Consider the following 27,324-nt stretch of genomic DNA (forward strand, 5'->3'; position numbering starts at 1 on the left):
CGGTGAGATTGCAACCCGCGCTGTGTGGTTTTTAGAACAATGTGCAGCAGGATTTCCGATGCAAACATCGCTGGGCCTGCAACAACGACACAAGGCCTGCCCGGACCCGAGAGTACGGTCCGAATTGACACATCGCTCTCCTGCAGAGAGAAGAAACGACACACGCCGACTCGACTGAAGGAGAAATGGAGCAAGGTCTCACTCGTGAGTGATATTGACGCATCGCAAGCCCTTTTTGATGCACACTCGCCCATGCGGGGTTATTGTTTGACGCACCCAGGTACATTTTCAGGCTAACAGCGTTAGTGTTGTGTTTAAAACTACATAAAGGCTCTTTTTGCTTTTTAATTGATAACTTGACTTGTGTATTGTGGATTTTTGTTGTTTTGATCTTGTTTTGTGTAAATAAATATTCTCTATTTTTGTAAACCTATGTTGTGTCATTTTGTAGTGTTTTCATTAAGTTACTGTATGTGTTGGTACAAATACTTTACACCTAGTACTCTGAAGTTAAGCCTGCTGCTCGTGCCAAGCTACCAAGGGGTGAGCAGGGGTTAGCTGAGGGTGATTATCTTTTACCCTGACTAGAGTGAGGGTCCTTGCTTGGACAGGGGGTAATCTGACTGCCAACCAAAGACCCCATTTCCAACATATACATATATATATATATATACATATATATATATATATATATATATATATATATATATATATATATATATATATATATATATATATATATATACACAGACCCCTGTTAAAAATACAAAATATGTATTTAATTTTAAATAAAATATGTACTATTTTTACATTTTTTTAATGTTCATTTATATTTGTTTATATTTTTATTACTTAATTATAAATCAGTCTGCCCACTTTACCCACTGGCTTCCGGCACTCTAAATGAGTGCAGAAAGCCTGTGCACAATGTTCATACCCACCTAAATTAGTTAATTTCTTTTCATTTGCAAAGCTTGTTCAAAGAGTGCATTTACATGTGCATTTTTAGTTTATTTTTATACTAATGTCAAATACTGGCTAATTCTTTTGTTTGCACTCCTTCTTAAGGTATAGGTTATAAAATGCTTAGGTGACTTGAAACATTGGAGCTGCCAGAGATTTGTTTAATTGATTAAGTGGTTGTTGGACCTGGCCCTTCTTGCAGGGTCATCCCCAAACCTTTTGCCTCATTCCTCCTATTTTTTCTGATCTCTTCCTGTTGGCTCTAGGACTCTGAGCACTTTATCACTGCTGATCAGTGCTAAAGTGCAGGTGCTCTCCCTTCTGAAGTTTGTATGATTGGCTTACACCTAATTGACACATTTAATTTACCAGTAAGTCCCTCGTACAGTGGGTTTTCTATAAACAGGGCCTGTAAATTAAATGCTACCAGGGGGCCTGCAGTGCTGCTTGCGCCACCCACAGATGTAGCCTTTCAAACCTGTCTCAGGCCCACTAGCGCATGGCCTGCATGCACAGTTTACTGCCAGTGGGACCTGGCATCCACATTTACTTCCCAGGCCCAGGCCTCCCCTTCGATTACATGTAAGTCACCCCTAATGTCGGCCTTAGCTAGCCCTATGGGCAGAGTGCTATGTACGTGGTTGGCAGAGCATGTTCCTGGCTGTGTGACCTGTCCTGGTAGTGACAAAGAGCCTATTTGGTTCCTCACTGCTGTGAGTGCTGCCTTGCTCATTGGATTGCATTGGAAATGCCCTGCCCTAGGTCTAGGGGGTATTGTCTGATTTATGAGGTGTAGCGCAGGCATGTTTGGTATGGTTGTAATGATAGTGAGAAATGCTGTTTACTGGTGTAGGTGGATTTTTTATTATCATTATAGAAATGCCACTTCTAGAAAGTGAGCATTTCTCTGTGCCTATGACTTTTGCTTTGCAGCTTGACTTCAATCCACGTTTGGTGCAGGGTGACAGCTGGGCTTTGTGCATTATTTTTCAGACAGCCTGTACACAGGGAGGGTGGAGGTGTTACAGAGGTGCATCTGTATGTTGAATGGTCTTCCTGGGCTGAGAGAAGGGGAGGCAGGGCACACCTGCATTTGTAAAGGCTGTGCCCTGGCCTCACACAAAGGGCTTGTTTACCCCCAACTGGTGTCTGTAGCCTGTGCTGGAGGGGAGAGGGGACACTCTTAGAACCAGTTGTAACTGGTTGGAACCTCCTCTCCCCCTCCTTTGCAAGTCTGTGTAAAACTGAGTATAAGTATAGGGTTTTTTTCCCCATGAAAGAGACACACAGAGAGACACTCTGGAACAACTACGTGGACACAGAATGCTGCTGGAGTGACTCACCAGGAACTGCCTTGGACTGCTGCTGCTGTCCTGACCTGTGGCGTGCTGGGTCACTAGGAGGAACCGCCACTGAATGCATCCCCCTTGTGCTGGCCTACTGTTAGGCTTACCACCCTGTGCTCCACTTGTGTCCATAGGGGCTGTTGCCTCCCAGCCCCAAACGACGTGCCGTGGCTGCCTGTGGTACAGATTCAGTGCAAAGTACATCCATCTACATTTCTGAATCATCAGCCATGACCTGTTACAATGATTGAAAATAAACTTTTTTTGTGGTGCCCCCTTACCAACCTACTTTTAATTTAGTAATTTATGGCCCACTATGCATGCTCATGAGTTTCATTGCTGAGGCAAGACATTTTCTCTGGGAGTGTAAATCTGTGAGAATATACATTCACTGCACACATACCATACATATGAGATGGCACATTGGGAAGGGGAATGTATAGGATCCCTGCAGCCATGAGAAATCTACCACTACTCTTTGGTATGGGAAACTGGTAATGGGAAATGGTTACATTATAAAAGCAAGCAGAGATCTCAACTTGTTCCATTACTTTTTAGGCAGTAACTAAATGCAAACCAAATGCAAAAACAATCAGGTAATATTTGACTGAAAGAAAAAAAACTATCGATCAATATGAGCATGAATTATACATTTGTTGGAACATAAACAAATACGAATAAAATACACGTGCTGTACATAAAATAAAAAAAATATTAGGAAGCCCAAAATTAAACTCCGGCACGGTATCTGAAAGGGTATTATATGCATAGATTATCTGGAATCATTATAAAATCTTGGCTCTTTCAGCAGTATTTTATTGATCGAGTTCAATATATGTTCAAATTTTCTCAACTCTTGTTACTTTGTATGCTTAAAGCAGAATTGCTTTTCTCTCCACTGTGCAGTTTATATTTCACTTAATCCAGTGTACCCTCATGCAATGGGAAGTGCACTCCTACGGTCTAGAAATAAGCTTTTTTATAAATGTTAGTGATTAAAGAAATAGACAGGTAACTGAAACAGTGGTTATAAATCAGGCTCCTGGCTTCCTGTGTTGGGATATCATGGCATCTCCTGAACCAAGTGAGCATTACCCTGTTCCTTTCTATAAACACATTAGCAAAATGAAAGGGCATCTGCTCTGCGCTGGTTCTTTCTTTTAAAAGATTACCGCACTGGGTCCAGAAGTTTAACTCCTCTTTACAAAATGAAAATGGACAATGCTATATTAATAGTCCAATAATTCCATGCCGAGATGTTCTTTATCTGTCCCATTTTCATCAGGATTAGTGAGATTTATCTTCCTTTCCAGTTTGCAACTAGTTATATTTGTCATATTGTATCAGATTGTCAGCAGAATTTCATGCGTGCTTTATTAAACATTTTTTATTAAACATATTTGGTTGCTGTACATCTCGATGCTTAGAAACAATTTAGACAATAAAAGTGAAAAGACATAAATAGTCAATCAGAAGGAAATCAGTGCACTCTGAAAGACATATTTGAAAGTGTCCGATCGAAGCAGTTTAAAAAAAAAACTTTGAATGCAGTAGACGGTTCAGAAAATAGAAAGCAGCATAAGATAAAGGTACTCGCAGAACAACTAAAGGTTTATAATGAGGAAATTACTGATCAAGGAGTAATGACAAAATTAAACCGTGAATTGCAAACAAAATATAAAACTTGGGTGGGATATTAGACATAAACGTTGCTCACAAACAGAAGGAAAACTAAGAGGCATATTTATCAAAATTTGCCATTGTGCCACGCAAGGGGACACAAGGGCAACGCAAAACCTAAATGAGATCTATCAATCCACACAAAGTTACCTCGTGTGTCCCTATGTGGCTTAATAAATCTTGAGTAATACAAGGCAGCACAAACTACTGCCTTGCGTTACTCTGCGGCACGGAGGCATGCCATGGTTGAAGAGTGGGTGATCCCACACACCCTCCCATGGATTCTGACACATTCCCAGATTTACAAACATTAGTAGTCCTAGGAATGCGTCAGAATTGCACACCTCGCCACCAGAGCTGCAACACAGAAACATATTTGTATTTCTCTTCATTGTTACCTCTTTCTAAATGTGCCACATTCTGCAGCACACTTAGAAATCGCCTTTGAGGTTGTTTTTGTCCCTTCCTGCAAAAAACACAAGCCTATCTGCAATGCAAGCACCCTTGCAATATGACACAAGAGTGCCTGTGTTGGCGCTAGGCCGCCAAAGCTGCTAGTAAAGGACAGGTATGCACTGTATAGTCGTAAATATGGTGCATTCCTGCCTTTTCCCTTTAATTCAGCACAGCGGCTTTCTGAGTCGCATTGTGTGAATTTGTAAACAATTTGTCCCTGAGTTTATTAACAACAATTCAATGCAATTCTGTTTGCAGTGTAAAATATGGGGCAGGTCAGAAACAAGTTAGTGCCCACCAAATGCCAGCGAGCTGTCCTGATTTTGCGAAATGACTAATGAACTGATTAATGATATTGCAAAATGTATATTCATAGGGTATAGCAAAATCTCCTTCTTCATTCAAATGAACAATGCACACGTTTTTTGCGACCCCCTGTTAATGGCTGTGAGCGTTCAAATGGAGACGTGCAAAGGACAGCATACCTTCATCCCTCATGTTGCATGCCTTCGATGTCAATGTTTTTAGGTCTGGTTAGGCAGCACAGGTGTCTCCTGGCCTTATATAATCAACAAAAAAAGAGCTTTAAGAAGCACTATTCATGGAGGAGGTTTAGCTCTCCGACCTGTTGCTCTTCCACCTCACTGGATTGGATTGGGCAGAAGTTGTTTGTTTTTGCTGAGTGCTTGTATTCCACACGTTATACTCTGTACAGTAGGCCTGATAAAACAGATTATAAACGCTGGTCCTAATTGGTTCATTAGGAAAAGTTATGTCAGATGTCACTGGCCTGATCTGTTTATTATGAAATGTTATGACAGATGCAGTAGTCCTGAATTAATTATTGTGAAAACTTTTTAAAGCCAATAGGCTTTTATTACACTATGTTAAAGCCTGTAGACAGCACTTTCTTGCATGCATTCAAAAAGATTATCTTAGAAGGCAAGAGTTTTGGGCATCCCCTTTGACAAACCCTGTTTGGTTGGAATTACATTGCTTCTTATGCCGGAGTGACAGCACAGCTGTCTGCCAGGGCTTATGTGGTCACTGGATAAAGAGCCTTTGAAAATGGTTGCATTAGTCCTTCTAAGAGTAGTTCCATTGCTCATAATTAATAGGGACGGCTCTAATGCAAACCCAAAGTTAATTACAATAAGAAGGGGCATTCCACAGTGTAAGCCAGAGACAATAAAATAAGAAGGTCTTGAACACTGACAAATATTAGAGAATGGGTTTTTACATTGAACATCTTGCCAAAAACACACAGTGGCTTTAGATTGTGAACACATTGACAAATACATTAGGAAGTGGTTTTACATTGTGAAATACTTACCAAGCACCATGACTTTACATTGTGAACCCTCTGAGAAATGCAGCAGAGGGGGTGTTTAAATTGTAAACCTGACAAATGCAATAGGAAGGGGTTTTATATTTTGAACTCCATGGCAAACAGTAAAGGAGGATGCCTTACATTTTGACCTGTTCGTCAAACACAATATGAATGGCTTTTACATTATGAACACTTTGACAAATTCATCAGGAAGGTGTTTGGTATAGAAGTCTCTTCTTGGGTCTAGCTTGTGTAAAGGCTTGGTCTCTCTAGAGAATGTTCCTGTCAATGTACACATTAGGACATGCTATAATTGCTGATGTGTCTCTCTACGCCATGACCACATGGACATGATTATGTTCATGCTGAAATCAATGGGGCAGTTTTATTTATTTTTAATTATGTTGACAAAGGCAGTAGAACTCCATTTTTAGATTGTGAATGACTTGACAAAACCAAAAGGCATTATTTTATTAATTGTGAAAAAACTCATATTTTCCAATAGGCTCATATGGGAGAATTGATACATTTTAAGATTAGAGCCTGCTGAAGTGCAGCTCTTAATGTTGCTTCACTGATAATGGGAGTAGATTACATTTACAGGTTTGGATGTCCACTGTGATAATTATTTCGTGGTATATGATTTTCATCCTGGTTAATCTGTCTAGCCCCTAAAGGAGGGGGTGTCAACTTGCAATTCTGACTGACTGCTTATATTTGTCATTTGGAGTGTGGTGTTTAGTTGTTTGTGTAGCCTTGAACTGCTCTGCATCAGTACTCCGAGAGTTAGGTTTTACATCAAGAACTCTTTCACAGATGCATTAGGATGGGGTTTTGCATTGTGAACCCTCTGACAAATGTTAAACGTATTTTAAATAAATAAAGAACTGTGGCAGCTACAATAGGAAGAATCCCTTTTTTGTGCTTCCAGATAAGCACCAGAGGGGGCTATATGTTGTTTAAGACTGAAAGACCTTCTGACACAGGTCACGTTTTCCCTCTGTACATTTTTCATTTTATGGTTAGTATTCAGTTGTGCTTGAATGAAAGTAGTTAACAAAACAAAAACACAAATTGACATTATTAGGATATATTACTTGAGTTATTAAGATATATTGTGTACTTTGTAGAATTCTTTAATATTTATTTTATGCCTTTAGTTGCTTTTATTCATTCTTTTTGCTTTCTATTTTTAACTGCAATGTTAGTGCTCAACTCCTCATACAACACAACTGTTGTAACTCTGTGATCTTCCCCTTAACTATGAGAATGTCTAACTTCAGTCACGTTTGAGAACTGATAAACTTTTGAAGCTGAATGAGTATGAAACAGAAATGTTGGTACTAAGAAATCATCCAACGACCTGGATCTCTGTTTGACACCCACTCGCTCTTGGCCCACTCATAGCCTGTATTGGTTTGATCAAAATATTTGTTTTACTATGAACACTGATCGTACTTTCAGCCCACCTGTTTACAAGATTGCTGAGGAATGTTTTTCTTTGCATCCGACTATTTTATCATCTATGAATTATTGGAATGCATTCATGCTTGGCTTACCTAAATATATTTACTGTCACTTATAGATTGTTTAGACAGCCACCCTGGCTGTTACTTAATTCACCTCAGCATGTTAAATCTCAGTTAGACATGTTCCACTGGTTGCTAGTGAAAAAACGTGTTTAAGAAACTTTGCATGGTGCACAAGGCACTTGCTTGCACTTATCCTGAGTATCTCAGCTCACGGCTTCAGGCTTGATGTTCTCTCACATACTGTTTTCTTTTCTCATTCACTCTTGGTTGTGCTTATGTTCCATCACATCAGAGAGTGCAGACACTCTTTCTGGGTTCCTGCTCCTATTCCCAGTAGACCATGTGACTGAGGGGTGCCTGTGAGAGTACAGGGTACAGTCCATTAAACCCAGACCTACTGGCATTTCCAAGTCTTACTTTGTAAAGCAGCCCATGTCATTTACATGGACAGGTACTGTTTTTAAAATATAATATGGACATCCAGAGAAGACATCTGGAAATAAAGTCTTCCTAGACTCGTAGAAGCAGCTTTGTGACCATTTCTTATTCACAAATGGGAAGAGGTGTACAAGAGGCATTCTCTTCCTATTTGTGAGTCACTAAAGAATGTATCCATGGTTTATGACTTCAAATGTGGTTGCAAACCACAAAAAATGTACAACCTCTCAGTAAGGTTGGTACCTGATTTACCAACCTGGAACTGCCTAGATGTGTCTTTAATGAACACAGACTCCTTTATAAAAAAAAAAAAAATTCTCATTCATGAAAATAACTACAAGAGTGTTGTCTGCCCTCCCTTACAAGCCAACATCTCCGCATTTGCAGCAATGTACAAGTTAGTTTGTGACACCTGTAAATGTGCAATTTGTGATTAGACGCATTAGAGCGTGTGAGAAATGGGGTTGTTGGTTGAGTGGGGTGAAACCCTACCTAAGTAACAGCCACAATCTGTGTCAGGGTGGAGAACAAAAAAACACTAAATTAACCTGTGATTAATCCTCTGGTAGCTTGACACAAAAGCAGTCAGGCTTAACTTGACACAATGTGGTATTTATGTTGCCCTCAAACAGTAATGAAGTGACAACATAACACTAGAGAACTCCCACACCAATTTAGAAAAGTAGAGTACATTTAATTAAATTATTTGGCACCAAAATGACAAAAATCCAATCAGTAGAACGGGGTTATGAATTCTTAAAGTTTAAAGTTGAAAAGCAGAGCCTAAAAGATCAAAATGCCAACTGTGGACATCTAGTCACACAAGACCAGAGCAAAGTTGAAAGTAATGGCCACCCAACGATGTAGGGTAGTTCGGATACACAAAATAAACTGGGCCTCTGTCACCACTTACCTTCTATCCTAGATCTTTTTTTTAAAGAAAAATATCTGAGAAGGTAAAGTTCAGTGGAGTAAAGCTGTCAGCGGTGTCCAAGGAGAAGGCATTGTTGGATGTGAGTCACTGGACAAAGTTGTGGTAAAGATTTGTACATTTGCAGTTAATCTCTTTTATAGAAACAGGTAGGTCCCAGTCTCCTCTCAGTTTTCAGAGCAGGTTTTGGCCAAAAAGTTATTAAATCCCAGTTTTTGGATTTGGGCTAACAGGGCACCTTTAGCACACCTTCCAAAGGTCCAGGAATGGAGGGGCACCCCTTGGAGGCTCAGGACTCACTCAGGCTGGGTCCAGGTGCGGGATCAAGCTAATTGGAGCCTTTTCTGTCCATGTTGCTCTGATCAGGAGGCCAGCCAACTAGCCCTTGGAGTCACTCTGGTAATCTTGGCTTCAAGCAGGAAATCATGTCTCGGGTGTTCAGGTGGTCCTCTAAGGGCACAAGGCAGGCTTCAGGCAGCAGGGTAGTCCTCTTGATGCAGCAGGGCAGTCCTCTGAAGTACACAGCAGGCCAAGGCAACATGGCAGACCTCTGAGAATTCTTACGCTGGTCTAGAAGTGAACAGAACAGTGTGGTCTAAGGGTCCTAATTGTATACCTGGTATCAGCTTTGAAGTGGAAGAACCATCTGGAGTTTCCCCCTCATGGACATTTCTGAAATTCCCTGCCTCCCTGCCCTAGTCCCAGTCTGTCAGGAGGCACAATATACTATTCTGAAGTTCTTTGTGTGTGAGCTGAGGCAAGGTCTTTGAAGTGCAAGTAGGGCTGTTCACAGCTTCACCAGATCAATCCTGCTTGGATGGCCCATCCTCCTAACACCCAGTCCCTATATTGTGTGGCTGTCTGGAAAGAATACACAAAGGCCAACTGCCAACTACATCGGTCATGTGACCCAGAAAGCACGCTGAAGAGACCAAATGGTTAGGACAAGAAAGTGCCAACTTTCTAAACATATCATTTTCTGAATTGTGACCTAAATTCCAACTTTACCATTAAAGAGGATTTTAAATTACATTGTCTTAGTCACTGAACACTGACATTTCTACCTGCTCCTAAAAAATGTTATCACGTATTAAATGTAATAAGGTAACCCAATGTTATCCTATGTGAGAGGTAGGCCTCATAGAAGTGAAAAACAAATGAATGAGTATTTCACTAACCAAACTTGTAAAACTTAAAAGTACCTGTCCAGCTTTTTAAATACAATGCACCCTGCCTTATGGGCTGTTTATGGCCCACCTTTATTTGTATGTACTAAAAAGGTTTTTTTAGGCCTGGCAAGAGTTTATTTTGCCAAGTCAAGTTGGCAATTTAAAACTGCTCAGAGGCTGCAATGGCAGGCCTGGGTCATGTTTTAAGGGGATACTTAACTGAGCAGCATACTGAGTGCTTCAGGCCCACTAGCAGCATCAAATGTACATGGTATATAGTAGACCACTTTACTAGGGACTTATAAGTAAATTAAATATACAATTGTACCATGTTTTAGGGCATTGGTATTCACAAACTTACCAGTGACCAAATGTTTGGTCTGTGATGTGACCAAGGGCCTCATTGGTGCCAGCAGGGTTTCTGTTGTGGGGGCTAGATGCGTTAAGGCAGGTGTTGGGGATGTGAAGCATGTACATCAAGTGGCTGAATTGCACAATTTGAAACCAGAAAACCTGGATCAATCTGGCTTCCCCACTTCATCAAATTGTGTGATCCTAGGCAATGGTTATATTGCATTTTCCCTCATTTTGCTCTAAATACATGGCTTCCAAATATGTGCTGTACAAATCCTTCACCTGTGTTTGATTCAATAAATTATAATGTTGTTTCCGTATAATACCAACTCAGGCCATTCAAAGAGTGCACATATCAACTGACTTCTTAGTTCACAGTTGGCATTGCTGCCTGGTGGGTAGGGGCATAAATGTTTCTAAATTCATATTTGAAAACTATCACTTTAAAAAAATATTTCTCAATGCACTGATATAATCTGGTGTACTAAGGTCAAACGGTTCCACGTGTTAATGAAATACAGTTATTGAATTTACTTTATCATGTTTTTTTACACATTTGCTACATGATGTTTTTAAAATGATGGTGGTCCTAATGTCTAGCAGTGCAGGATGGACACTATAGTTACTTCCATTCTTTAACTTCAGTTAACATTTAAAGAGAAATGCTTGCCCATTTATGTACCATCTTTTTCTGTTTAGTGCTGCTGTGAACCAGGGCGCCGCATGTAATAGTCAGGAGGACCATACTTTGAGTACCACTGTTTTAGTAAAGTGCACAAAGTCTTAAGACCAATACAAATGACATCAGTAAAATTGGAGGGGGGAAGGCAAAGTGACTGTGGGAATCCCACCCTAGGGCTGACAGGTCTAACCTTACATGAGTTGAATTTGAGAACTACATCCCCACTGGCAAATCATTTGATGTGTAATTTGTACTTCACTGGTTTGGAAATGGGGATAGTACAACTGGTCCCATACATCAAGTTTTAAATGATAAAAAATGCTAGACTTGCCCCTAGTACCAATAGCTCAAACTATAGGCTTTTCTCAGAGAGATTTGTGACTAAAGCATGCAACTAAAATCGATGTTGAAGAAAACAAAATCTAAGAAAACTATCTAATTGAAAAAAATAAACATTTCATTTATAAAGCACTGCCAAATTGGTTAAGGTAATTAGGCCTTATTTTAGCAGTGAATGTTAGGAAGGATCTATAAGAAACAATGGGAAGGTAAAACTTAAAAATGTATAGGGCACGGGTGACTTGGGGCCTGATTTAGATATTGGTTGATGAGTTACTCTGTCACAACGGTGATGGATATCCCATTTGCTGAAATCTAAATTTCATTGTTTCCTATGATATTTAGGTTTTGACTGATGGGATATCCATCACCATTATGACAGGGTAACCTGTCTGCCAATACCTATATCAGGCCACAAGTCTGAAGTGCACTTTCTGGATAATCCCAATGGAGTACAGGTCTGACAAAGTCTAGTGGTTCACTCAGTTTTACCTTCAATCTTAGTTTGTAAGATGGATGTGAATTTTGTGAAGCAACTTAAAGCAGGAAGCAGTGGTCAGTAAGGGCTCTATCAGTATGGGTACATTGAATTGAGAGTCCCATTGCCACCATCGGTTTGGAATCTAAATGTTTCAATCAGAACCAGCTTGAAATCTGAAGCCATCATGGTGCCTTCACCATTAGGTTCACATTGTTGCCTGTTCCTCTGACACTAAACAATCATATTTTTTCAGGAGCTCCAAATCCTCCCACAGGACAAGGCAACACATTGTGGCAGAGGACTAGTCCATAAGGTTGGGTAGTTTGGATTTAATTTGGGTTTTTCTTTTGGCCTTAAATGCCCTGAGAAGAATACATTTTAAAACTGCAGCCAACCATTTTCTCCCATCAGTGGGGTACCTTGCCCCTTTACCCACTTTCCTTTTCTTTGTTCAGGCTAAGGTCCTAATGTGAGTTTGGTAGGCAGGCTACTCCATCACCAATATAGCTGATATCCCATCCACTATATTGTGAGTGCTGACAGGCTATAATGCACCTGTAATTTGCTGGGTGTGATATATCCAATGTTTGTAATGGAGTATGCCATCCACCAAACCCAAAATAAGGTCCTTAATCACTTTTCTGGAGCAGGGCTCCAGATTGCCAGATATTTTTTATCTGAGGTCCTAAGCAAGATTTGGGTCTTGTGTCAAAATTCTTCATGTGAGATGGATCAAAAAATCTTGACTCTCTCTCAGCTCCTGACATCAGTGCACAAACACAGTGGGAGAGATGCTCAATCATACCTTCTATTGATTTCAAGCTACAATCCAATCCCAGTAGTCAGCTGGTTCTTCCACAAAGGTGTTCTTTGTTGCCCTCTATGCCCCTTGGACAATAAGAGGTGAGTTTGGGAAGAACGTCCAAAGCTTGGGCAGAGTAGAAAGTAGGAACCAAGTCCTAAGTCCTTCATCAGACTAACAGCAGTTGGTCCTCACTTCTTCTTGTCTTCATTCAAGTCCTGTTGTGTTCTAAAGTCTATGGAATTGGAGTGGTGATGAGACTTAACTCTTTCCTAAGAATATTCCACGGCTGAGTTTAACCCTCATTTGATGCGTTTTTTATAACTTAATTGTGAAACAGTTGCACAAAACATAATTCTGAGGCTTTCAAGAATGGTAAAATGCAATTTCCACTGTTATAGCTCTGTAACCCCTTGCATGGTATGACCTATTCTAATAAGGGATCTCCCTATCCTCATCAATAGAAAGCCATTCCAGGCTGGTTCTACAGCCCGGTCACCTCCTGGGGTCATAGGAGCATGGCTGGTCATGAAAAGGCATGCATCAATGACAAGATCACACCAGAACCTGTCTAGAAAAACTATTCTACTAGAAGAGTTTATACCTTGCATTTGGGTGTCACTGTTCTCTCCCCTCCCCTACCCTTTCAGATATAAGTGTAATGGGATATGACAGGCATTAATCTCCTCCCAACTTCCTGTCTAACTATAGAGTAGACAGCTGCCCTAACAGTTCTTTTTTCTCTAGGAGATTCTTGATTGGTGCCATTCACACTTTTCCTCTGTATCAGGTTTTAATATTTCATAGTCTCTACTATGTTCTGTCATTATTTTAATTTTTGCTGCAGCATGTTTTTTTATATTATTAGACCATCATTAATATATTACTAAACTCTACCTGCCTACATAACTCTATATCTGCTTGTTGCTTAACATGCCCTTCTCTATGTACAAATTATATCACCCTCTCTCTCACCTCCATTCCCATTTGCTATTTCCATTAATTCATCTTTATATGCACATTTAAATTTTTTTTCCTGTCTCATTGTCTACCAGTTCTGGTTTCTCTTTGTCACTTTGGCCGTTGCTCTGTTTTCCTAAATCTCTATCTGTTTTTATGCCTATCTCTATGTATTTGTCAATTTATTAATCAGCCTTTTATTTGCCCCTCTAGCTGCACCTTGAATACAGCAATATTTCCTTCATCCTGTGCAGCACGTACAAGTCAAGTTTATTTAAACTATCAACAGCTCTAGCGTGTCTTTTCAAGAGTTAAACCACACTGGAAATTACATTAAAAGTGTAGTTGCCTATTTACAAGTTTCAAACACAACGCAGCTCAGCAAGTCACCTTGCTATGCTGCGTTAGAGGGAAAGGTCAGTAATGTGCCATATTTATTGCAATATGGTGCATTCCTATCCTTTCCCCAGTGCTGGTGCACAATGGGCTGTCTAGCTCTGAGGCAGGCACCCTTGTGCCGTGGTGCAAGGGTGCCTGCATTCCATGCCGATTAGCTTTTTTTGCTGGAAGGGTCAATTTTGTGCACAAAAGTCATTCTGAGGGGCATAGTCCTCTTTCTATGTGTGCGGCAAAATGCAGCACACAAAGAAAAACGAAGTACCATGGAGAAATGAAATATTTCTCCTTTTTATAGCTTCTCTGAGAAGGCGTATCTTTTTGGCACATTCCCAGATCTACCACTTCTAATAAATCTGGGAGTGCATCAAAAAACATGGAAGTTGCATGTTAACACCACACAAGGCCCATTGAATACCTTCCCGAGGCAGAGTAAGGCAGCACAATGGTTTTTGCTGTGTTGCTTTACTCCACATTTATGGAGTCACTCAGGGCCATGCAAAATGGTCTTGCCTGGCTTCATAAATCTCTATTTTAAGTTGTGTCACACTTGCACCATGTTGTGTAGTGTAAGCACAACACAATATGGCTCATAAATATGCTCCATAGGTCTTACTATCAGTCCTTCTAAATTAATTTCTAGAATCTAGATATACTGCTAAAGTAGATGAGAATAGCTTTCTACTAAACCAATTAATTTAGAACTAAATACATTGGTTTTCTGTTAGAATTTCTGTTAGTTATTATGTTTTCCCTCCTCACATGTGTTATTAAATATGTTCTTTCCCATCAAACCCAGGCGGCAGACTTGAAGACCTTCAACTCACCTTTGAAACCTCTAAAGACAATGGCATCGAGGATGGCACCAAAACATCTATTGTGCTTGTTTAGTCTTGGGATGCTGCTTTTGATGTCTTCTTTGCCAATTGGAATAGGGTAAGTAGATGGAGTGCATTACTACAGTGCCCTGATACCTACCTCATGTTTAAAAGGTTTCCTAAGACTTCTGAGCGTGATGCAAAATACGGCTATTCCTTTATCGTCTTTCAACCTCCAATAGAGCTGAAGATAAGTGCTGTATCAAAATAGATCACTCTTTTATTTTTTGTCTGTGAATGTCATGTAGAGGAAAACAAGAGTTCCATGTCACATTTCTGGTGGCCCAGAGATAACAAATGCACTTGTATAAAGTATGAGTACATTTTAAAGAATGTTTTCTATCAATTTAAAGTATGGACACCTGTTAACTAGTATAACTGTGTCTGTATCATAATCTTGAATCCTAATGTGATGGAAATTTCTACATGTCAGGCTTGATACACAAAGGTATACTTATACTTTTGTCTAAGTTTATAATTGCTATTCACAAAGGCATATTATGAATAGTATCCTAATGAATGTGGAGTCTCCAAACATAAAAAGTTAGGAATCTCCTAAGTTTTTTTGTGTGAAGACTCTGTGCAAGATAGGACTGTCCTAGCCTTTCATGTGCGGAGACTCCACGGTCGTAAAGATACTACTCATAAAATAACTTTTGTGAATAGTAAACAATAAGAAACTTACATAGAAGTGGAAGTTTGCCTCTGTAAATCAGGCTCTGACTCTGTAACTTTATTCGAGGACACTTTTGTGTTGCTGACATGGTTTCTAAAACAAGTTTCAAGCAAGCCCTAAAAAGTAGGGATGAAAATAAACCAACTTCCTTACTCAAATGATAATCATTCAAGAACCTTGGACTTGTATAATGATTAAACCAGGGGTCTCCAACCGTTTCTGTAGTGAGAGCTACTTCTGATCAGTGAAAATCATCATGAGCTACGAAGGCTAAACAACTTGCACATTGTTACCAGATGCCCCCAGGCCCAGCTCAAGTGTCTTAGGGGCATATTTATACTTGTTTTGTGCTGAATTTCCATCTTTTTTTTTTAACAAAAGTTTTGTGCAAAACTAACTCCATATTTATACTTTGGCGCTAGACCCATCTAGTGCCAAATTTATGGAGTTAAAATAATTTTTTGGTAGTGGAAACCTACTTTGCGTCATTGAGATGCAAAGTAGGCGTTCCCATGCAAAAAATGACTCTATGGCCATAGCGCCATATTTATCCCCCCATGCTAAAATCACATACGGGGAGGAGGAGGTCAAATAATTGTACAAAGCTTGCTTTGCACCATTATTTAACACCTGGGTCAGGGCAGGTGTTAGAGGACCTATGGGTCTATTTCCATGAGGGAACACCATGGAATGAGCCCACAGGTGCCCTCCCTAGGCCCAAGGGACACCCCTACCCACACCAGAGGGACAGCAGAGGATGGGAGACCCCATCCCAGGTAAGTATAGGTAAGTACGGGTAAGTATTTTTATTTTTCTTAAAGTGCCATTGGGGGCCCTGAAGTGGGCCCCCCTACATGGCACTGAGGACAATGGTCATGCCCAGGGGACCCTGGTCCCTTGTGCTAGCCATTGGGTGGTGGGCATGACTCCTGTCTATTCTAAGACAGGAGTGATGTGGTATGGATGGTTTTGCATCAGAAAATGACGCAAGGCTGGTTAGAGTAATTTTTCTTTTTACTCTAACCTGCCTAATGTCATTTTTTGGTGCAAAACCCCCTTCTTCCATACCGCCAGCCCCACCCGGCTAACATCATTATTTTTTTTACGCTAGCCAATCCTTTTCACCGGCTTGCACCATTCCATAAATATGGTACCAAGCTGGTGCTCAGAAATGGTGTAAGCTGGTGCTAAACATTTTGGTGCAAAACTGCGTTGGTGCAGTTTTGCACCAAAAAGTATAAATCAGAGCCTTTATTCCTAATGGCCATAGAGTCAGATACTATAAGATGAACAAAATACTTTGATTAGTGGGACTTTGAAAGGGCTGCCATGTGTGTCCGTGAGAGTGTGGTCTTTGGGGATGTATGAACATTTGTGTTCATGAATGGGATTTATGTGTACGGGTGACTGAGAGACTGTGTCATATGTACTTGTGGCACAGGACATATCTTTCATCCTATGTGTCACTGTTACATGCATAACACAAATGGGAGAAATGTAAGGTGCAGAAAAATGTTCTGCTATGTTCAGAATATGGAAAAAATTTCTGCACTTTAAATTTCTCCCACTTAAAACAATGGCTGTATTTTTCACTTGCAAGTATGCCAGTGTGTCAAGAAAATTAAACTTAAAAGTTAACTTTGTTTATATGGATTCCATAAAACTAATCATTTAAATGTTCTCAGATTTCCAAGTTTCACTTTCACAAACACAAAGCATCTTGCTTCCAGTGGCCTGCAGACATGGTGCCATATTTATAACAGAGAAATACATTCTTTAAGTGAAGAAAAAAGCTTCATAAAACTTTAAGAAGTAGTTGACTTAATTGAAAGAGGAGAAAGACATTAAGACGTAGGGCCTGAATGAGATCACAGAGGACGGATTACTCCATCACAATGATGACAAATATCCCATCTGCTGAAATCTAAATCCCATTATATCATATGGGATTTGAATTTCAGCCGACACGATATCTATCACCGTTGTGACGGAGTAACCACTTGGACAATATCTAAATCAGGCCCTTAATGTGTCATAGAAAAGGTTTTCCTCACTTTATATTTCTCCCATTTGAAAAAAAATGTCTCTTTTTTAGCAGTAAATATGGCACAGTGTCTACTGGCCACTGGGAGCAAAAGGCCTGCTGCTTGTAAATGGGGGGAAAATTAAAATGAAGAGTTAATCATTAGGGTAACTTTTCATATCTGATAGAGACTTCTAGTTGCAGATTCCTTACCTTAGAATTTCCCCCAGGCGTCAAACTAGATCTGGAGATTTTTCTTTGAGCAATACCCTTGCGCATTGGTAGGTGGCGTCGGTCGACTCCGAGGGCATTGTTGGCATCATAGTCGCTGTGATGATGTCAGGAGTAGTACATAGATGCTGCCTTCATGCAGTGATGTCCTTTCTTTTATGTCCACGCAATGCGCTGATCCGGAGGGAGCTACCCTGGTCTCTTTTTAGACTGAACTCGACCGTTTTGTTGACTTTTGTAGTGATATATTTGGTGCATCAAGCTTGTCCCCGAAGACCGGTTTCAAGCCGTGCGAGGACTGTCACTGCATAATGTCGGTGACGGATCCACATCAGGTTTGTTTGTGGTGTTTCGAGCGTGACCACAACTCGAAGTCATGCTCCGAGTGCCGTGCCATGCACCCAAAGGCCTTGAGAGAGCAGTCCCTCAAACTCCTGGCGCCCCGGCACTCCACTCTGTGTAAGTCCAGGTCTCGATTGAGAGGAAGATCTCAAGACCGCTCGCGGAGCCATCACCACTCCAACTTCGCCCCGTCGCTCGGCTGATGCGACGCGGGAAGAGTGTCGACGCTCAAGGCCTCCATCCTCAGAGCCTGCATCTGGGTCCGCTCCGCCCCTCATCTCTGGGGGGACCGGCCCGATACGGTGCCTTCGGGCCCAAGGAGTTCAGTTGAGGGGCCTTCGGGTTCCGCGCCGGTGGCTTTGACTCCAGCCACCGAGGTCCCCTCCAGATCCGCTCGCAGATTCGTACCAGTGCCAGTCGCACCATTGAGACCTTCCCCGGCGCGGGGTCGATTGTCTATGCCACAGACGTCGGTAGTGCCCACTATCGACGTCGACCCGATCCTTATCCCCGACGACTCGAAGTCGGAGCAGTGTCGCCCGACACCGCCTTTGTCTTCGTGGGGCCTATTCACACCAGGTCAGATTCAGACCCTTTTTCCTATAGGTACGAATTCAGGAAAGGATTGGAGGGTTCCCTGGACCCTATGAATACCAGGAGGATCCACCTTTAGACTGGGCACTGGAATTGGGCGACGCCAGTGGTCTGGCTACTTCTCCAGACGCTGGCATGCTGTCTCCTCCTACCGTGGCTACGGCGGAGGGAGCAACTTATGGTATAATGGTCAGTAGGGCTGCTGAGGTCCTTGGCCTTGAACTTCCTACTGTAGAGTTCAGGTCCAATCTCCTGACGGAGGTGCTTCAGCCAGGGGCTTCCACATCCGAACCCCTTTTGCCGTTCAATGAAGCCCTCACAAATGTCCTTTTGGGCACTTGGTCCAAAACCAAACACAGGGGCCTCCTGTGAATAGGATTATCGCATGCCACCATCTGCCTGCTCTGAATGACCCTAAATTCCTTTCCCAACACCGCATGACTGAGAGTCTTGTCATCAAGGCTTCCTCTTCTTCAGGCGCATTCCCTTCCACACTCCCGGATAGGGAATCAAAAAGGCTGAAACAATTTGGTAAGAAGTTGTTTTCTTCCTCCAGTCTTGTGCTGTGGTCTGTGAACACTGCACGCCTTTTGGGCCTCTATACCCACTCTTTGTGGAATACGGTTGCGCAAGACCTGCTGCAGATACTGGTGGAAGTCCATTGTAGGAAGATGCCACTCTTGGCATGGTTACCCCCTAACTATTTGCCATTTGTTGATGCTAGTTATGATTGAAAGTGTGCTGGGACCCTGCGTACCAGGCCCCAGCACCAGTGTTCTTTCCCTAAACTGTACCTTTGTCTCCACAATTGGCACAGCCCTGGCACACAGATAAGTTCCTTGTAAATGGTACCCCTGGTACCAATGGCTCTGTGGCCAGGGAAGGTCTCTAAGGTCTGCAGCATGTATTATGCCACCCTGGGGACCCCTCACTCACCACATGCACACTGCCTCACAGCTTGTGTGTGCTGGTGGGGAGAAAAAGACTAAGTAGACATGGCACTCCCCTCAGAGTGCCATGCCCACAACCCACTGTCTGTGGCATAGGTAAGTCACCTCTAGCAGGCCTTACAGCCCTAAGGCAGGGTGCACTATACCACAGGTGAAGGCATAGTTGCATGAGCACTATGCCCCTACAGTGTCTAAGCTAAATCATAGACATTGTAAGTGCAGGATAGCAGTAAAGAGTATATGGTCTGGGAGTCTGTCAAATACGAACTCCACAGTTCCATAAGGGCTACACTGAATACTGGGAAGTTTGATATCAAACTTCTCAGCACAATAAATCCACACTGGCAGTGTGGGATTTTATTGAAAAAGCCACACAGAGGGCATCTTAGAGATGCCCCCTGTATACCAGTCCAACTACTAGTGCTAGGCTGACAAGCTTCTGCCAGCCTGCCACATCCAGATGGGTTTCTGGCCACATGGGGTGAGTGGCTTTGTCACTCTGTGGCCAGGAACAAAGCCTGTACTGGGTGGAGGTGCTTCACCCCCCCCTGCAGGACCTTTAACACCTGGCAGTGAGCTGCAAAGGCTCAAGCCTGGTGTTACAGCGCCCCAAGGCTGTCCAGCTAGTGGAGATGGCCGCCCCTCTGCACACAGCCACCACTTTTGGTGGCAAGCCTGGAAGAGATATTGAGAAAAACAAGGAGTCACCCTCCAGTCAGGACAACCCCTAAGGTGTCCTGAGCTGAGGTGACCCCTGCCTTAGGAAATCCTCCATCTTGTTTTGGAGGATTCCCCCAATAGGATTAGGGATGTGCCCCTCTCCCCACAGGAAGAAGGCACAAACAGGATGTAGCCACCTTCAAGGACAGTAGCCATTGGCTACTGCCCCCCAGTCCTAAACACCCCCCTAAATTGAGCATTTAAGGGCGACCCTGATCCCAGGAAACCAGATTCCTGCAACCTGAAACAAGATGAAGGACTGTTGACCTGAAAGCCCTGCAGAGACAACAAAGATGACAAATGACTTGGCCCCAGCCCCACCAGCCTGTCTCCAGACTCAAAGAACCTGCACAGTGACACATCCAGTGGGACCAGTGACCTCTGAGGACTCAGAGGACTGACCTGCACCCAAAGGACCAAGAAACTCCTGTGGACAGCGACTCAAAGAAACCATCTTTAAGGAGACTCCAGCCTCACTCCGGAAGCGTGAGTCTCCACACTCTGCACCCGACGCCCCTGGCTCGTGTCGAGAAGAACCAACACCGCAGAGAGGATCCCCAGGTGACTCCAACGACGTGGACACACTGAGACGACCTCCCTGCACCCCCACAGTCATGCCTGCAGAGAGGATCCAGAAGCTCCTCCTGACCGCAACTGCCCAGTAACAAAGGAAACCGATGCCAGGAAGAAGCACTGCACCCGCAGCCCCCAGGCCCGAGAGGAACCAACTACCAGTACAGGAGTGACCAGCAGGCGCCCTCATCCTAACCCAGTCACCAGAATGCCCCCCAGGTCTCTCCAATGATTCCTATCTATAACCTGACACCTACTTTGCACACTACACCCAGCCGTCCCTGTGCTGCAGAGGGTGTATTTTGTGTGCCTGTTTGTGACCCCCCCCAGTGCTCTATAAAATCCCCTAGTCTGCTTACCGAGGACACAGGTACTTACCGGCAAGCAGACTGAAACAGGAGCACCCCTGGTCTCCATTGGCGCCTATGCTATTTGGTCCCTACTTTGACCTCTGCACCTGACCTATGTTGCTGGTGGGCTGCCTATGCCCAGGAGACTGAACTTGTAAGTGCTTTACTTACCTGAGGAACTAACCAATACTTACCTCCCCAAAAAACTGTTGATGTTGCAGTGTCCACTTTCAAAATAAAATTCTGTGTGCATTACTGTTTGAATTCAAAGTTCCATATTTACCTATGTCAAGTACCTTGCAATTTATGTACTTACTTGAATTCTGAATCTTGTGGTTCTAAAATAAATTAAGAAAATAATATTTTTCTATATAAAAACCTATTGGCCTGGAGTTAAGTTTTTGAGTGTGTGTTCTCATTTATTGCCTGTGTGTGTACAACAAATGGTTAACAATACCCTCTGATAAGCCTACTGCTTGACCACACTTCCACAAATTAGAGCATTAGTATTATCTAATTTTGCCACTATCAACCTCTAAGGGGGAACCCATGGATTCTGTGCACACTATCTCTCACTTTGAGATAGTATATACAGAGCCAACTTCCTACACCCGTGCTATCGTCTCCCAAGCTGTCAACGATGGGAGAGATGTGGCGAAGTTCACAATCCATTGTGGGCTTGACTCGACCGACTCTCTGGGCAGATCGGCTACAACGGTGGCCTTGAGACGCAATGCCTGGTTGCATACTTCTGTTTTTTTCTGGGGATGTCCAACAGTCCCTCAAGGACATGCCCTTTGATGGCTCTCGTTTCTTTGGAGGCAAAGCAGACTCGGCCTTGGAGAGATTCAGGGATTCCCGGGCTTTGGCTCGGTCCCTTGGTCTTGCCTCTGCCCCTCGACCCCGCAGTCTGCCCTTTGTCCCTTTCGTGGCCACAGAAGGGGCTCCCTGTTGCATCCTCCGTCCAGCCACCTTGGCACCCATGCTGTCTATCCGCTTTGTGTCCAGGGACATGGAATCCCATGTGGGCGTGGGACAGGGAACCAGAGGTCTGCCCAGTCCACCTCTGCCCCAACTGCAGCCTCCAAACCCCCCTAGTCGGCCCCCTCACTCCTATCCACTTGGCGGCAGGATTCGCCATTACCTGGCCCACTGGGAATCCATCACTATAGACAGGTGGGTTTTGCAGATCGTTTGAAAGGGCTACTCCCTCCCTTTCAAATCTGCTCCACCACCCATGCCTCCATCCCTTAGCCACCTCCCAGAGGATCATTTGGAGCTTCTCCGCCAGGAAGTCGCAGCTGATGGCAGTGGTTGCAGTTCATCTGCGCAGTCTTCCCCTACCTCGACAACTGGCTGTTGAAGACGGACTCACCCCCAAAAAGTCGTCTCCCACCTACAGACTACGGCAAACCTCCTGCACAAGCTGGGGTTCACTATAAACATGCCAAAGTCACACCTGACTCCCTCTCAGATGCTCCCCTTCATCAGAGCTGTACTGGACTCAGTGCAGTTTTGGGCTTATCCTCCTGAAAAGTGAGTCCAAGATATTCAGGCTATGATTCCAATCTTTCAGCTTCCTTCTTGGGTTTCGGTGAGACTGACTCTGAGGCTGCAGGGCCTCATGGCCTCCTGCATCCTGCTAGTGACACATGCCATATGGCATATGTTGGCTCTGCAGTGGGACTTGAAGTTCCAGTGGGCGAAGCATCAGGGGAATCTCTCCGAATTGGTCCAGATCTCGGAGGGGACTGCGAAAGACCTGCAGTCGTGGCTTTCAAATCTGCATTGGTTCCATGACAGATCCATCTCCCTTCTCCAACCAGATCTATCTATAGTGACAGATGCGTCACTTCTGGGTTGGGGCGGCCACATGGGAGAGGCGGAGATCAGAGGCCTCTGGTATCTGGTGGAGTCTGGGCTCCATATCAATCTTCTGGAGCTCCGGGCGATCAGGCTTGCATTGAAAGCATTTCTTCCCTCTCTCAAAGGGAAAGTAGTGCATGTGTTCACGGACAATACTACCACCATGTGGTTCTGCAACAAACAGGGTGGAGCAGGGTCCTGGACCCTTTGTCAGGAGGCACTACGCATTACCCTAATGGTTCAAGATATGGCAGGTTCTCTCAACGCAAGAGCGGACAAACTCAGCTGTTCATGCACAGACAATCACAAATGGTGTCTCCATCTGGAGGTGGTGCAGGGTCTCTTTCAGCAGTGGGGGGAGTCTTGATTAGATCTGTTCGTCTCTGCAGAGAACGCGCAATGTCAGCTGTTTTGCCCATTGGAGTTTCCAAGGCAGCACTCACTCTGAGATGCTTTTCAGCTCGAGTGGAACTCCATCCTCCTTTATGCCTATACCACTGCTGCCCAGAGTTCCCAAGAAGATCAGGAACGACCGACCCAAGTCATCTTGGTTGCTCCGGACTGGGCACAGACATTCTGGTATCCAGAGACATTGAGCATGTACATCGATCCTCCACTCAGACTGCCTCTTGGGCGGATCGTCTGTCGCAGCAACAGGGGACAGTTCTTCACAGAACCTGTCCAACCTTCACCTTCATGCGTTGAGATTGAGTGGTGACAGTTGATGACTTTTCATCTTCCACCCGAAATCTGTGATGTTACCTTGGCAGCCAGGCCTCCCTCCACCGAAACTGTATACGCCTACTGTTGGAATAAATTTGTGGCATGGTGCCCCAACAAATCTGTTGATCCCCTCTCTGCCCTTCTATCCGAGCTTTTTTTGTTCATTCCTTCTTTGGCCCAGCAGGGCTCTTCTATGGGCACCTTTAAAGGGTATTTATCTTCCATTTCGGCCTTCCTTAGGTTACCTGATCAGCCCTCACTTTTTAAATCACCTATTGTGAGTAGATTCCTAAAAGGCATTACCTATTTATTTCCTCCCACTCCATTTATTATTCCTCTGTGGGACCTCAATCTTGTCCTTACTTATTCAATGTGTACTCCCTTTGAGCTGAGGCTCCTCACCTTCAAAACTGTCTTTCTTATTGCCATCACCTCTGCTCGCAGGGTGAGTGAGCTTCAAGCCCTTTCGTCCAAACCTCCATACTTGTTTGTGCACCCTGACAAATTGATGTTGCGCACTAAGGTTTCCTTCTTTCCAAAGGTGGTTAGGCCTATTCATGTAGGCCAGTCCATCACCCTGCCTACTTCCTACGCACCCCCACATCCTTCTCATGAGGAGGAGAGACTCCACCATCTGGACCCAAAAAGAGCATTGGCGTTCTATCTTAATCATACTAAAGATTTCCGGGTAGACGATTTGTCGGGTATGTGGGTGCAAAAAATGGGAAGGCGGTGCAAAAATGTATCATCTCCTGATGGGTACTTCTTTGCATAAAAATGTGCTATGCTTTGGCCAAGAAGCAACCCCCTGAGGTCTTGGGTGCTCATTCCACCAGAGCAACTTCTGCTTCCACTGTGTTAGCACGTGTAGTTCCTGTCATGGATATCTGCCAGGCAGCTACGTGGGCATCCCTGCACACGTTTGCTAAACACGACCGCCTTGACCACCAGGTCCGTCAGGACAGCTACTTTGGTTGTTCGCTCCTGCAGGACTTCCTAGTATGATCTTGGTTCGCAGCCCACTACCGAGGATGTAATTGCTTGGGTATCTATTCTGAGGTACGGAATCTGCAACTAGAAGTCTCTATCAGATGTACAAGTTGCTTACCTTTGGTAATGAAATATCTGGTAGCGACATATTCTAGTTGCAGATTCCTTACCGACCCACCCATCCTCCCTGCTTGCGAACTAGTTTCTAAGGACAGGGATTCCCCCTTCAGTTCCTTAGCTCTGGCACACCAATCTCAGTGTTCTTAGCGGCTCTGCGATTTGGCCGGGAAAGTCGTTAAAAGAAACTGATGTCTCTGCGCGAAGGCAGTGTCTATGTACTACTCCTGATGTCATCACAGCAACTACAACGCCAACGACACCCTCGGAGTCGACTGACGCCACCCATCGACGAGCAAGGGTATTGCTCGAAGAAAAATCTCCAGACCCAGTCTGACGCCTGGGGGAAATTCTAAGGTAAGCAATCTGTAGCTAGAATATGTCTCTACCAGATATTTCGTTATCAAAGGTAAGTAACTTGTACTTTAATTTTCTCTCATTTAAATGCATTTAGAAACATAGGCCCTCATTATGACTTTGGTGATCTTCATAGAAGAAAGCCGTGGGTGCCAGAAATACTGTCAGTGCTGCGGTCTTCCGCCCATCATATCATGGGTACTGCTGGATTTCTGCTACACTTTGGGTAGAAATCTAGCAGTAGTTGCGCTGGCGGGCGGAGGCGCATAGGGAGTTCCACTACCGGCCCCGCCGTAGGACTCCAAAAGCTGTATTATGGGCCATAATATGGCCTGGTGGTGTCCTGCTGGTGGGGCGCTGCCGGTGGTGGAAACGCCCCTTCCCGTTCCTGACCTTCTCCCTGGAACAGGTAAGGTGATTGTCCAACAGGGGATATAGGGGTGTTGTGTGTGCGTGTGTGAGTGTGTGGTGTCTGCTTGTGTGCATGAATGCGTGGTTGTATGCGTGTCTATATGTTGAAGTGAGTGTGTGTCTGTATGTACTTGTGTATGCGTGTGTATGCAAGTGTGAGTGTTGTGATGAATGCGTGTTTGTCTGCGTGTGATGTTTGGATGGGTGTATGAATGCGTGTGAGTGAATGCGTGTATGTAAGTGTAGGTGAATGGGTGTATGCATGGTGCGTGTGGGTGTCTGTGTGCATGTATGCCGGAAGGGGGCGCTGTGGCTAAAGGGGGTGGGGGCGCTGTGGCTGAAGGAGATATGGGGGTGCTGTGAGTGAAGGGGGTCTAGTACTTGCCGCAGGGTGGGGGAGCCGTCTACCGGTGACTGAGAAGAAATTCCCTGTCACTGGTTGCCTTTCCATCATGGTTTTCGTGGTGGTCCTACCGCCGCAGAAACTATGGTGGAAAGCCAATTCCTAGTACCGGTCTTCTGTGGACCGCTGAGTCGGAGAATCATCTCCTGCCCAGCGGTTCCGACCGCCATGGCAGTATGAGTGGAGATGTGGCAGGTTGGCAGAGGCACCGCCAGCCTGTTGGTGGTGGGACCACCACATTTAACTTGCTGGTCAAAAGACCGCAGGGTCAAAATGAGGGCCTTAATTTGTTCTCGCAGCTCCAATATTGAGTTAAAAAGGTGTTTTATTTAAGAGTTATATACTTCAGTGCTTCAGTCTTCACCTCTGTGACCCAGCCTGGACCACCAATTGGACTGAGCTCTGCTTGTTATCCGGCTCTGCTATCTGCAGCTTGATAATAATATTGTAAAGTAAACGCAGCCTTCCTTTAACTTTACAACAAAAGTGCAAACCTATTTAAAAATGAACTCAAGCTTATGATCACTGGTTGGAGACACCTGATGTAATATGTGTGCATCGTTCTTCTGATTTTTCTTAGGTTTTTACAGACCATGATTCTGTAGTTCTCTCTAGGACTAGCTTTTTTCATTTATAATAACCCAATAATAACCAAGATAAAGATTCAGTAGCTTGGAAGACACCCACAAAGGCCTCATCAAGGTTACGATTTCCTTTCTGATTAGTTGTCAAAAGTTCATGCTTGCCTGGAAATGTGCTAAGATTTAGATTTACACTGAGGTGAGAGTGTCTTGGGTGTCAGAGCAGAACATTTCTTCCTTTCTTTCTTTCTTTCTTTCTTTCTTTCTTTCTTTCTTTCTTTCTTTCTTTCTTTCTTTCTTTCTTTCTTTCTTTCTTTCTTTCTTTCTTTCTTTCTCTCTTTCTTTCTTTCTTTCTTTCTTCTCCATATTTAACAACACAACCAGCAAACATGAACCACATGTTTTATTGGCAAATTTCAGAACTCCTAATTCTGCTCTCACAATTCTTTAGGGAAACCTAGCAAGAGCACTCACCTTCCGTTGTGCACTACTGCAGTCATACCAAGCAACCTTTTTCCTTTTTCATAAACAATACCAACCCCATAACTATTAAAGAGGAAAACAATCCAAACTAATCCTGATATTACCAGCTCTCACTTATTCTCCATCCGGCCAGTGAGGGAGGGTTCAAACGTGAGAAATTGGATGAGGAATATGGAATCAGAGTAATGTAGATTACT

The 27,324-nt window shown here is 43.6% G+C and overlaps 1 protein-coding gene across 1 annotated transcript in view; it reads left to right on the top strand.

The window, feature by feature from the left end:
- The window catches only part of LOC138265760 (gamma-aminobutyric acid receptor subunit alpha-3-like), a 1,591,340-nt gene that overhangs the window by 235,723 nt on the left and 1,328,293 nt on the right, over positions 1 to 27,324 (top strand). The window contains exon 2 of the mRNA XM_069213778.1: positions 14,659 to 14,795. Coding sequence (XP_069069879.1) covers positions 14,707 to 14,795 — 89 coding nt within the window. The 5' untranslated portion in view covers positions 14,659 to 14,706. The remainder of the gene's footprint in view (positions 1 to 14,658; positions 14,796 to 27,324) is intronic.

This window comes from Pleurodeles waltl, chromosome 2_1 (assembly GCF_031143425.1).
Source record: "Pleurodeles waltl isolate 20211129_DDA chromosome 2_1, aPleWal1.hap1.20221129, whole genome shotgun sequence".
NCBI classification, from domain to species: domain Eukaryota; kingdom Metazoa; phylum Chordata; class Amphibia; order Caudata; family Salamandridae; genus Pleurodeles; species Pleurodeles waltl.